The following is a 12,487-nucleotide window of genomic DNA, read 5'->3' on the forward strand; positions in this document are numbered from 1 at the left end:
GAAACAGTTGGCTATTCTGTCAAAACCTCTCATAATTGTGAACACCTCTATTAAATCTCCCACGTAACTTTCCCTACTATAAGGAGAAAAAATCCCAGCTTTTTCCACTCATCATAATTCTCTCTGAAATGAACCAACAATTGTAAACAATCACGGGGTCAGCTCAGTCAGATGGTGTGAACTGAAGACCCAGCCACAATAGAACTATGTATAACAACACCCAGATTCATCTCCTGTAGGATCAAAGCATTTTGCAATCTCGCTATTTGAATACGCACTTCCAGTATTACCTGTTTCTGGTGGTCGAGTGGCTGGGTTTGAAGAAACAGATCCAGTCGTGCTTTCTGCTGTTGGCTCTACTCTGATGGGTACAGCGTGTATAGTGTGTCCATTCCTGAATGTCACCTCGGCATTTCCATCTTATAGAAAGAATGAAGTTTAAATAAAGTGGCCTTGTATTACATAGCAGAACTTATCTTGTGATAAGCTGGGCATTAACAGTGGGGTCAGATTTAGTTTAACAACAAGATCTTGCATTTATATAGCACCTTTAACATACTGAAATGTCCCAAGGAGCTTCACAGGAGAGTTACCAAACATAATTTGACACTGAGGCACTTAAGATTATATTCGGACAGGTGACCAAAAGCTTGGGTCAAAGAGGTAGGTTTTAAGGAGCATAATTAACAAAGAAAGGAGTGATAAGAGGTGGAGAGGTTTAGGGAGAGAATTCCAGAGCTTAAATTCCAGGCAGCTGAAGGCACAGCCGCCAATGAAGGAGTGATTAAAATCGGGGATGTGTAAAAGGTCAGAATTAGAGGAGTGTAGCGCTGCGTCAGCTGTGGATCAATGGGTCACACTCTTCCTTCTGAGTCACAAGGTTGTGGAGTTAAGTCTCACTTGAGGACTTGAGTGCATAATCCAGGCTGACACTCCAATGCAGTACTGAGGGAGTATTGGAGATACTGGAGATGCTGTCTTTCAGATGAAACTGAGGCCCTGTATGTCTTCTTGGGGACAGTTATAAAAGATTCCATAGTGCTACAGATGCGACAGGCTGAATGGCCCCTTTCTGTGCTGTAACAATTCTGTGAGATTTGAAAACAAAGATTAGATTCCACAGCATTAATGCTGTCAAATTCATGATTTGTTAACTTTCCAGCTGACAATGATTATTACTCATTGGCTGAGAAATCTCTGTACAAAGCTGCTGCCTTGCACGTGTGACAAAGCCTGGGATGGCCATGGTGTCCCACACCACTGGCAGCAGCTATTGACATTGCTACTGCAGTCTGGGACGTACCAGTGAGAACAATTCTCCAGGTGGCTCCATAGACCTCCTGAGAAAGAGAAGCCACGTCAATTATCTGTGTACAGTTTCAGGCCCCTCGTTATTAAGAGGGAAATACTGCTGAAGCATTGTCCTTATTATAATGTAGGAAATATGACAGCTAATTTTATGCCTAGCAAGATCCCATAGACCACAATTCAATAAATGATCAATTAGTTTGTTCTGGTGATGTTTGTTGCGGGATAAATATTGGCCAGGGAGATCACCCCTCCTCTTTTTCAAATAGTGCTTCTGCATCCACCTGTGAGAGCAGACGGGGGGGCTTCTGTTTAATATAAGATCATAAGATCATAAGAACTAGGAGCAGGAGTAGGCCGTCCGGCCCCTCGAGCCTGCTCCGCCATTCAATAAGATCATGGATGATCTTTTCGTGGACTCAGATCCACTTACCCGCGCTCCCACCGTATCCCTTAATTCCTTTATTGTTCAAAAAGATATCTACCTTAGCTTTAAAGACGTTTACTGAAGAAGCGTCAACTACTTCACTGGGCAAGGAATTCCATAGATTAACAACCCTCTGGGTGAAGAAGTTCCTTCTTAATTCAGTCCTAAGTCTGCTCCCTCTAATCTTGAGGCTATGCCCTCTTGTTCTAGCTTCACCTGCCAGTGGAAACATCCTCTCTACTTGTATCTTATCTATTTCCTTCATAATTTTATATGTTTCTATAAGATCCCCCCTCATTCTTCTGAACTCCAATGAATATAATCCCAATCTACTCAGTCTCTCCTCATAATCCAACCCCCTCAACTCCGGAATCAACCTAGTGAGCCTCCTCTGCACCCTCTCCAGTGCCAGTATATCCTTTCTCTTCTCATCTGAAAAACAGAACCTCTAACAGTGCAGCACACTGTCACTATTGCAATGGGAGCATCAGCCTGGATTTTTGTACCAAGTTCCTGAATTGGAACTTGAAGCTACAACCTTCTGATTCTGAAGAAAGAGGTTTAACCACCGAGGCACATCTGATACCTTAAAGTTAAAGCCATGGGTTTACCAGGATGATTTCAGGGGTGAAAACTACAATTTTAAGGAGAGACTTGAGGAACTTGGACTATTTCCACAAGAGCAGAGAAGGATAAGAGGAGATTTAAAAAGGTTTTTAAAATTACAAGGGGTTCCAATGGAGTGACTAGGGGAAGAATATTTCCTTTGTTAAGACAGGAAGATATTGATAATTGTCAGTATGAGAGTAGAGAGAGAAATTAGGATAAATTTCTTTATACGGGATTGTTAAAGCATGGAATGCTTTGCTGCAGGGAGTGGCTGAGGCAGGGAACAATGCATCTTTTAAGGGAAGATCGGATAAATATTTGAAGCGAAGGAAGACACAGGGATATGGAGAGACTATGGGGTGGAAGGAAATGTTTGGATTGCTTGAGCAAAGATCTGCCACAAGCACGACTGGCCTAATGGCCTCTTTCTATGCCATAAACTTCCAAGGTCTCACCATAGAGGACTTCCCAAAACAGGTGGCGAGTCTTTGCTACTTCACTCTGTTGAAACCGCTTGAAATTGAAAATTATGGAAGAGTTTGCTAGGGTAGGTGCAGAGAAGATGTGGGGGGAGTCTAAAACTAGGGCCCATAAATATATGATAAGATATGATAGGGCGAAATCTCTTTACCCAGAGAGTGGTGAGAATGTGGAACTCACTACCACATGGATTAGTTAAAACAGAAAACTCCCTTTAAGGGGAAGTTAAAAATAAAAACACATGAGGGAGAAATGAATAGAAGGTTATGCTGATAGGATGAAGTAAAGTAAAGTGGGAAGAGGCTCGTGTGGAGCATCAAGACTGGGCCAAATAACTGTAAATTCTATGTTATTCTACATAACTTTAAAAACATCTATTCAATCTCTTCTTAGCCTTCTTTGCTGCAGTGGAAATAGTCCCAGTGTCTTAAGTCTCTCCTTAAAATTTAAGAGGAATGCAGCATTAGATGAAAACTCTGAGCTTCCCAAAGGCGCAACTTATCTACCATTGAAAATAAAACTCCTGTTTCTTTCTCTCTCGCTTGGCGGATAGCTTTTCCTAGCTGCTGCTCCCATTCTTTCTGTTGTTACCAGTCTGTATGGGTTTGGCATACTTCTTCCCACTCAGTAACTTCCATTCGCCATCCTCAGGTACAGAGGTGCTGAACTGGGATGAACCTGGGATATTATTTCCAAACAAGCCAGCTCAGAACGTTGCAAAATGATATTCCGCCTCGTCGCTGAGCCTGTGAGATAAGGCCATTCATTGTCTGGAAGCCGATGATGCCATAAAACTCCCCATTCCGTGTTGTTAAGCAAAGTAATCACTGTCATTCCATGTTGCTAAGCCAAGAGTTGTAATGAATTGTTTCATGTTACAAAGTCTCATGATCGTGATGAGGTCACAATGCCTCTCTCCTTGGACAAAAAGGATGAAATCATTGTAAGTGATGATTTAAAAAAAGGGGGACACTGCATTAGTGGGCTGAAGGCACCAGCTGATATACTGAGACATCCAGACTAGAAAACCCCCAAAGGTTTGACCCCCCTGCTCTGCATTGGATCAGCTCTGAACAAGTGCTCCCGTCCTCCAACTAGCTTCAGCATTCCTGAGTTTGGGAATAAGAAAATATGTTCAAGATTCCCAATCAATATCCACTGTTTGCCATCAGAATGTGTGCATGTACGTGCGTGTGTTAGTGTGAGTGTGTGTGCATGCATGTACATAGTCCATCCCTCTTCCCAGTCACTGTCTGAGGATGAATCAGATCATCCGCAACCTGGGCCTCCAAACTGACCCTGAGCTGAGCTTATCCTTTCCATCACCAACACCAACAACCTCCATCTGTGTAACATCGCCCTTCTCTGCCCCTGCCTCCAGCTCATCTGCTGATGAAACCCTGATCCATGCTTTTGTACTTCCACATTCCATTACTCCAACGCACTCATGGCTGCCTTCTATCCTCCATGAACTTGAGCTCATCCAAAACTCTGCTGCCCCTGTTCTAACCAGCACAACATTCTGTTCACCCATCACTCCTGTGCTCGCTGACCTACATTGGCTCCACCTCTGGCGATGGCTAAATGTTAAAATTCTCATCTTGCTTTCAAAACCTTCCATGGTCTCCCAGCCCCCATCTCTGTAATCTCCTCCAGCCCCACAACCCTCTGAGATAACTCAGATAACTCATAAGAGTCTATGACTCTAACTGTGCTTCACCAATTCTGGCCTCTTGTGCATCCCTAATTTTAATTGCTCCACCTTTGGTGGCCATGCCCTCGGCCGCCTAGGCCCTAGCTCTGGAATCTCCTCCCTAAACCTCTCTGGCTCTCTACCTTTCTCTCCTCCTTTAGGATGCTCCTTAAAACCTCCCTCTTTGGCCAAGCTTTTGACCATCTGTCCTAATATCTCCTTATGTAGCTCAGTCGCAAATTTTGTTTGATGACGTTCCAATGAAGCATCTTGGGACATTTTGCTATATTAAAGGCACTATATAAATGCATTTTTTTGTTGCGGTAGTATCAAGTGGGCTGCTCATGAACCTGGAAAATCCGACATAAAAATTCCAGCCTAGTGAGGATGGAGTGGCAATTTCACCCAGTCTCTAACAGCCCTGCTGGGGATGAGCTGGAGGTTTGGGCATCTGAACCCTGAATCGATCGTGGGTTTCCAAATATCTCACTGCACCATCATTGCAAGGTGCCACTTAGAACACAGCCACTTCCCTTTGGATTGTCTTGGGGTACTTCGCAGCTGCCAGGTATAGATTGGCACTGACGGGAATGGGACCATATTATCTACCTTGTAAGTTGTGTGAATTTAGGGAAAGCAAGAGGGTAACAAAGCATGTGGAATAAGTTGCCAAGGGAACACCTCCCCACTCACATGTCTGAAGTGGGATTTGAACCCAAAACTTTCTCACCTCAGAGTCAGGCAGGTCATGGATTCCATTCCAGACACCTGATCATATAATCCAGGCTGCAATATTGAGGGAGTGCTGCACTGTTGCAGGTGTCATCTTTTGGATGAGATGTTAACTGACACTACAATTTCAGGTGGATGCAAAAGATCCCGTGCCGACTATTGGAAGAGCAGGGGAGTTCCTCGCAGTGTCCTGGGCCAAAGTTTATCCCTCAATTAACATCACTAAAACAGATTGTTTAGTCATTATCACATTGCTGTTTGTGGGATCTTGCTGTGTGAAAATTGTCTGCTTTGTTTCCTACGTCACAACAGTGACTACACTTCTAAAGTACTTCTCAATCTGTAAAGCAGTTGGCACATGCTGAGGTTGAAAGCCCATGGGATACAGGGGAATGTGGCAGGTTGGATCCAGAGTTGGCTCAGGGACAGGAAACAAAGGGTAGTAGTTGACGGATGTTTTTGTGAATGGAAAGCAGTTTCCAGTGGTGTTCCACAGGGCTCAGTATTGGGTCCCTTGCTGTTTGTGGTATATATTAATGATTTAGACTTAAATGTGGGAGGCATGATTGGGAAATTTGCTGATGATACTAAAATTGGCCATGTAGTTGATAGTGAAGCTGTAGACTCCAGAATGATATCAACGGTTTGGTTGAGTGGGCGGAAAAGTGGCAAATGGAATTCAATCCAGATAAGTGTGAGGTAATGCATTTGGGGAGGGCAAAGAAAGCGAGGGAATACACAATAAACGGGAGGATATTGAGTGGGGTAGAAGGTCCTTGAAGGTGGCAGGACAGGTAGATATAGTGGTGAAGAAGGCAAATGGAATGCTTTCCTTTATTGGCCGAGATATAGAATACAAAAGCAGGGATGTAATGCTGGGACTGTATAAAATGCTGGTTCGGTCACAGTTGGAGTATTGTGTACAGTTCTGGTCACCACATTACAGAAAGGACATAATTGCTCTGGAGAGAGTACAGAGGAGATTTACAAGAATGTTGCCAGGGTTCGAAAGTTGCAGCTATGAAGAAAGATTGGATAGGATAGGGTTGTTTTCCTTAGAACAGAGGAGGCTGGGAGGTGACTTAATTGAGGTGTATAAAATTATGAGGGCCTAAACAGAGTAGACAGGAAGGACCTGTTTTCCCTAGCAGAGAGGTCAATTACCAGGGGCACAGATTTAAGATGGAAGGATTAGAGGAGACATGAGGAAAAACTTCTTCATCCAGAGGATGGTGGGTGTCTGGAATTCGCTGCCAGGAATGGTGGTGTAGGCAGAAACCCTCAACTCATTTAAAAGGTATCTGGACATGCACCTGAAGTTCTGCAAGCTGCAAGGTAATGGACCAGGTGCCGGAAGGTGGGATTAGATTCAGCGGTTAGTTCCTATTTCTTTTTCTACTCGGCCAGCACAGACACGACGGACTGAATGATTTCCTTCTGTGCCGTAACTTTTCTATGGTTTTATGGTTCTATGGAGGTTGTGAAAGGCGCTATATAAATGTAAGTCTTTATTTTTTTTATTCCTGGACCTCGTTTTCACTAGTCTGATTGAAGCAACTGTAAATCCTGGGGTAGAATTTTCACCCAGATATGGGGGTGGGAATGGAGGCAGGCGGGTGAGTAATTTTGCAATGCCTGCTGCCGTGTTGGTTTGCTGGCACCAACCTGCCTCCAGGCCATTTTCTGTAGGTGGGATGGATGGTGAAAGGGATACCTCCACACAAGCAGTGAGAAGCCAATTAGATAAGTAAAAGACCAATTATCAGAGGCAGACTGGAATTATCTGCAGCATCAGGAACAGGCCAACTACCTGAAGGTGACCTCTAGGAGGCAGACATAAGAACTGGAGCAGGAGTAGGCCATTCGGCCCCTTGGGCCTGCTCCACCATTCAATAATATCAGGGCTGATCTGATTGTGGTCTTAACTCCACTTTCCTGTCTGCCCCGCATAACCCTCGACTTCCTAGTAGATCAAAAATCTGTCTAACTCAGCCTTGAACATATTAAATGAGCCAGCCTCCACTGCTCCCTGGGGAAGAGAATTCCAAAGATTCACAACTCTCTGAGAGAAGAAATTCCTCCTCTTCTCCATCTTAAATGGGAGAGCCCTTAATTTGAAATTGTGCCCCCTAGTTCTAGATTCCCCCACAAGGGGAAACAGCCCCTCAGCATCTATACTGTCAAGCCCCCTCAGAATTTTATACATTTCAATAAGATCACCTCTCAATCTTCTAAACTCCAATGAGTATAGGCCCAACCTGCTCAACCTTTCCTCATAAGACAACCCTTCATCACAGGAATCAGCCTAATGAACCTTCTCCGAACTGCTTCCAGTGCAAGTATGTCCCTCCTTAAATAAGGTGACCAAAACTGTACTCAGTATTTTAGATGCAGTTGCACCAATGCCATGTACAGTTATAACAAGACTTCCCTACTTTTATACTCCATCCCCCTTGGAATAAAGGCCAACATTCCATTTGCCTTCCTAAATACCTGCTGTACCTGCATGCTGACTTTTTGTGATTCGTTTACAAGGACACCCAGCCCTCAGTACCACAGCATTCTGCAGTCTCTCTCCATTTAAATAATATTCTGCTTTTCTATTCTTCCTGCCAAAGTGGACAACCTCACACTTACCCACATTATACTCCAGCTGCCAAATTTTTGCCCACTCACTCAACCTATGCAGACTCTTTGCATCCTCCTCACAACTTGCTTTACTACCTATCTTTGTATCATCAGCAAATGTGGCTACAATACACTCTGTCCCTTCATCCAAGTCATTAATATAGATCGTAAATCTATATTTAGATTTTTATCCTTTTTTTTGAGTGCCCAGCACTGATCCCTGTCGCACTACATTAGTTACAGTTTGCCATCCTGCAAATGACCTATTTATGCCAACTCTGTTTCCTGTTAGTTAGTCCTCTATCCATGCTAATATATTACTCTCAACACCATGAGCTTTTATCTTGTGTAGTAACCTTTTATGTGGCACTTTATTGAATGCCTTTTGAAAATCTAAATACACTAAATCCACTGGTTCCCCTTTATCCACCCTGCTTGTTACATCCTCAAAGAACTCTAATAGATTTGTCAAACATGATTTCCTTTTCGCAAAACCATGTTGACTCTGCCTGTAATAAAACCTGAAAGTGCTGGAAATACTCAGCAGGTCTGGCAGCATCTGTGGAGAGAGAAGCAGAGTTAATGTTTCAGGTCTGTAACCTTTCATCAGAACTCTTCCTGATTGCTTGTGATTTTCTAGATGCCCTGCTACTACCTCTTTAATAATGGATTTGAGCATTTTCCCAATGACAGATGTTAAGCTAACTGGCTTATTGTTTCCAGTTTTCCATCTCCCTCCTTTCTGTTACATTTGCAGTTTTCCAATCTGCTGGGACTTTTCCAGAATCTAGGGAATTTTGGAAGATTACAACCAATGCATCCACTATCTCTACAGCCACTTCTTTAAGACCCTAGGATGCAGGCCATCAGGTCCAGGGGACTTGTCAGCCTTTATCCCATTAGCTTTCCTAGTACTTTTTCTCTAGTGTTAGTATTTGTTTTAAGTTCCTCCCTCCCTTTTGCCTCCTGATTTTTTACTATTCTTGGGATGCTTTTTGTGTCTTCTACTGTGAAGACAGATTCAAAATACTTGTTCAAAGCCTCTGCAATTTCCTCTTTCCCCATTATTAATTCCTCAGTCTCACCCTCTAAAGGATCAATGCTCACTCTAGCTACTCTTCTGCTTTTTGTATATTTGTGGAAGCTTTTACAGTCTGTTTTTATATTTCTTGCTAGTTTCCTCTCATACTCCAATTTCTCCCTTTGTTTTTTTTTTAGTCATCCTTTGCTGGTTTCTGAAGTTTTCCCAAACGTCCAGCCTACCATTAATCCTCACAGCATTGTACGCCTTTTCTTTCAATTTGATACCATCCTTATCTTCCTTAGTTAGCCACGGATGGTGCATCCTTCTGGCAGACCAGACAGGTTTGCAATCAGGCTTTGAGGCCCTCCCTGCTTACCTGGACACAGCTACGGGCTGCTGGTGGAGGGGCTCCCCCTTACAATGGGGGCCTGGCAGCAACGGCCATTTTGTCAGTCAATATTTTTTAAAGTTGTTGAGTGGGCGCCTCAGGATGGAGCCACCCCCTCCCCCCCTCTCTCCCTTACCTGCAATGGCCAGCTGCAGTTCCTTCCATTCTGGACAGCCAACTATTGCCCCTCCAGCTTCGAGAGCCCACCTGATGTCCTTAATTGGACAGCGAGCATGCCCTTTGGCCACTAATTGACCAGTTCAGGGAATAGGTGACTGGCCAGGTGACTGCTCCCGACATGGTGCAGGGTCGTGACCCCCATTTGACCCCAACGGGGTCCGATCCAAAACCTAAAATGCTACCCCTGGAGTAACAGGATGATAAAAGGGTTTGTTTATCTCTTCACTTCAAGCATCTCTGGGTGTAAATTACAGGTCTTTACAGGGGAGTGAAACACCAGAGAGAAGTAGCAGTCTGCAGAAAGCTGTCTGTATGCACAGCGCTGTGAAAAGAACAGGTCTATTAAACTAAAGGAGAAGCTGTGGTTGCTATAGGGATAAATGAGCCAGTGGTGATTAGAATCTCATTTTACTTTGACCCTCTCCTGATACCTTCTTTCCTTTAACAGGAGGTGTAAAAGCTAGTCACACAAGGAGCCTTCTCATTAAAGTGGACTGGATTTTAATAGAGACTAAAATCAAATCCAGATCAAAGGGGAATTTTTAAAGTTGAGGTGTTAAGAGACCAAGAGCCACCGAGTAAAGGGGGTGATGGATGAATGGGACTCACTGCGTATTCCAACACAGGCAGCAGAGCTTTGGATGATTTGAAGTTTACAGAGGGTGAAAGGTTGGGGACATGTCAGGGAGGCTCCCCAATGCATTCCTACCACTGGGAAACTTTCCCAGGGCCGGGCTAGTGACAGGATTGGCTTCCTGCTCCATGAAGGTGGACAGCCAATGAAGATTGTTAAGGCCCCAGTTAGGGGTGATTTTGTGACATCGCTGGTATTTTGCAATGGAGGAGGCTTCCCTGCAGAAGGCCGGGGCGGGGGGGGGATGGTGGGGAGTGGGGGGGGCTATAGTGCCAAGGCTCCAGAACTGCTGGTTCTCTGATTGGGCCTGCAGCATTGAGAGCCTGCCCACCTTCCTTAATTGGACAGTGAGCTTGGAGGTCAGTTAGGAGGCTGCCTCCTGGAAGCTTGTGCTCCTGATCTTGCTGCTGGTAAGTGTGGTCTCAGGAACCCCAAGGGTCCTAAAGTCCGCGGCAAAATCCAGCCCAATGATTTCCATCGTCTTGCGAATCCCTGACTTCCATCTCTCCATCACTGGGAGGCAGGTGCTTCAGCTGCCTAGATTCCAGGCTCTGTAATTCCCTCCTGAAATCTTTCCAACTGACTCTTCCTTGAAGATATTTCTTTAAACCTACCTCTGACCAAGCTTTTTGTCACCTGTCCTAATATCTCCTTATATGGCTCATCATCAAATTTTGATTAATAACCCTCCTCTGAAGCACTTTGGGATATGTTTACGATATTAAAGGTGCTATATAAATGCAAATTGTTGATGTCATTATTCCCAATGTTCAGCTGGAGATTTTTGTACTAATTCTCAGGATGTGGGCATCGCTGGCAACACCAGGATTATTGCTCATCCCTAATTGCCCTTGAGAAGGTGGTGGTGAGCCGCCTGTTAATAACTGAGTGACCATTTTTAGAGGGCAGGTTAAGAGTCAACCATATTGCTGTGGGTCTGGAGTCACATGTAGGCCAGACCAGGGAAGGATGGCAGATTTCCTTCCCTAAAGGACATTAGTGAACAAGATGGGTTTTATGACCAATGATAGTTTCATGGCACCATTACTGAGACTAGCTTTTTATTCTAGATTTATTTAAGTAACTGAATTTAAATTCCCCAGCTGCCATGGTGGGATTTGAACTGGGTCTCTGGATCACTAGTCTAGGCCTCTGGATTACTCGTCCAGTATCGTTGCCAGTATACTACAGTTCCCATTAAGGGCCAGCTACTGGTGGGAAAGCTGCAAGAGAAGTCATTGTTGGAGATACTCCTGCTATAACTGGACAGGTAAGTATTGAACGACATAAGGGCAGTCCCACTGAGCTGAACTATGGAGGAGAGGCAATGGAAAGGTGGCATGGTTTATCGTATCACAGACTGGAGAAATCAAGAACAAGGAGTAATGGCCCCATGGTGATAGCCAGAGAGAATGGCATTGGTAATTTAGACTCAGGTCATTTTAGTGTGACAGGAGGAATAGATATCTGATTGATGGGATTTAAACAGTTACATCAGATAGTAAATGGTATGGAAAAGTTTAATCCAGAATATTACTTTATATTAAACTGTGGGACTAGGACGAGGAGGCACAGGATCAAATTAGCAAAAGGTAACTTTAGAGCATCAGCAAATTCTTCTTAACGCAGAGAATGATCACGACTTAGAATAAACTCTCAGACAGAGTGATGGAGACAAAAAGCAATGAAAGTTTGGGATTAATCTGGATGGAATCTGTTAAGGAAGGCCGAACAGCCTTCTTCATCCTTTAGTATTGTGAAGCAGGCATTTTACTGCTTCTTAGAATATTCCTTTAAATACAAAAAAAAGTCTAGAAAAGAGAAAGCTGAGGGGTGACCTGATGGAGGGTTTTACAATTATGAAAGGATTTGATAGGGTAGATGTAGTGAAGATGTTTCCATGTGGGTGAGACCAGAACTGGGGTCCATGAGTATAAGATAGTCACTAATAAATCCAATAGGGAATTCAGGAGAAACTTCTTTACCCAGAGAGTGGTGAGAATGTGGAACTCGCTACCACATGGAGTGGTTGAGGTAAATAACACAGATGCCTTTCAGGGGAAGCTAGATAAACACATGACGGAGAAAGAAATAGATAGTGTGCTGATAGATTGAGATGAAGAGGGGTGGGAGGAAGCTGATGTGGAGCATATACACAAGCATAGGCTAATTGGGTTTGTTTCTGTGCTGTATATTCTACATAACTCTATGTAAAAACCCTTTTTGTGACCTTACTGTCAAAGAGGATGTGTGGTTTGTGGAAGTGTTCATAAACTGCGTTCACATTCCCTCTCACACAGCTGACTTCCTTATTCATAAACATGAGGCTGTTCTGATCTGAATCCCAGTTCCCCATTCTCCGAACAGTCAAAATCTCTAACTGA

The 12,487-nt window shown here is 43.9% G+C and overlaps 1 protein-coding gene across 3 annotated transcripts in view; it reads right to left on the reverse strand.

Annotated features, from left to right (window-relative positions):
• The window catches only part of phactr2 (phosphatase and actin regulator 2), a 193,177-nt gene that overhangs the window by 46,768 nt on the left and 133,922 nt on the right, over positions 1-12,487 (reverse strand). For all 3 annotated transcript variants that reach the window (XM_068045586.1, XM_068045584.1, XM_068045585.1), the window contains exon 4: positions 291-419. In XM_068045586.1, the coding sequence (XP_067901687.1) occupies positions 291-419 (129 nt within the window). The remainder of the gene's footprint in view (positions 1-290; positions 420-12,487) is intronic.

This window comes from Heterodontus francisci, chromosome 13 (assembly GCF_036365525.1).
Source record: "Heterodontus francisci isolate sHetFra1 chromosome 13, sHetFra1.hap1, whole genome shotgun sequence".
Taxonomy (NCBI): domain Eukaryota; kingdom Metazoa; phylum Chordata; class Chondrichthyes; order Heterodontiformes; family Heterodontidae; genus Heterodontus; species Heterodontus francisci.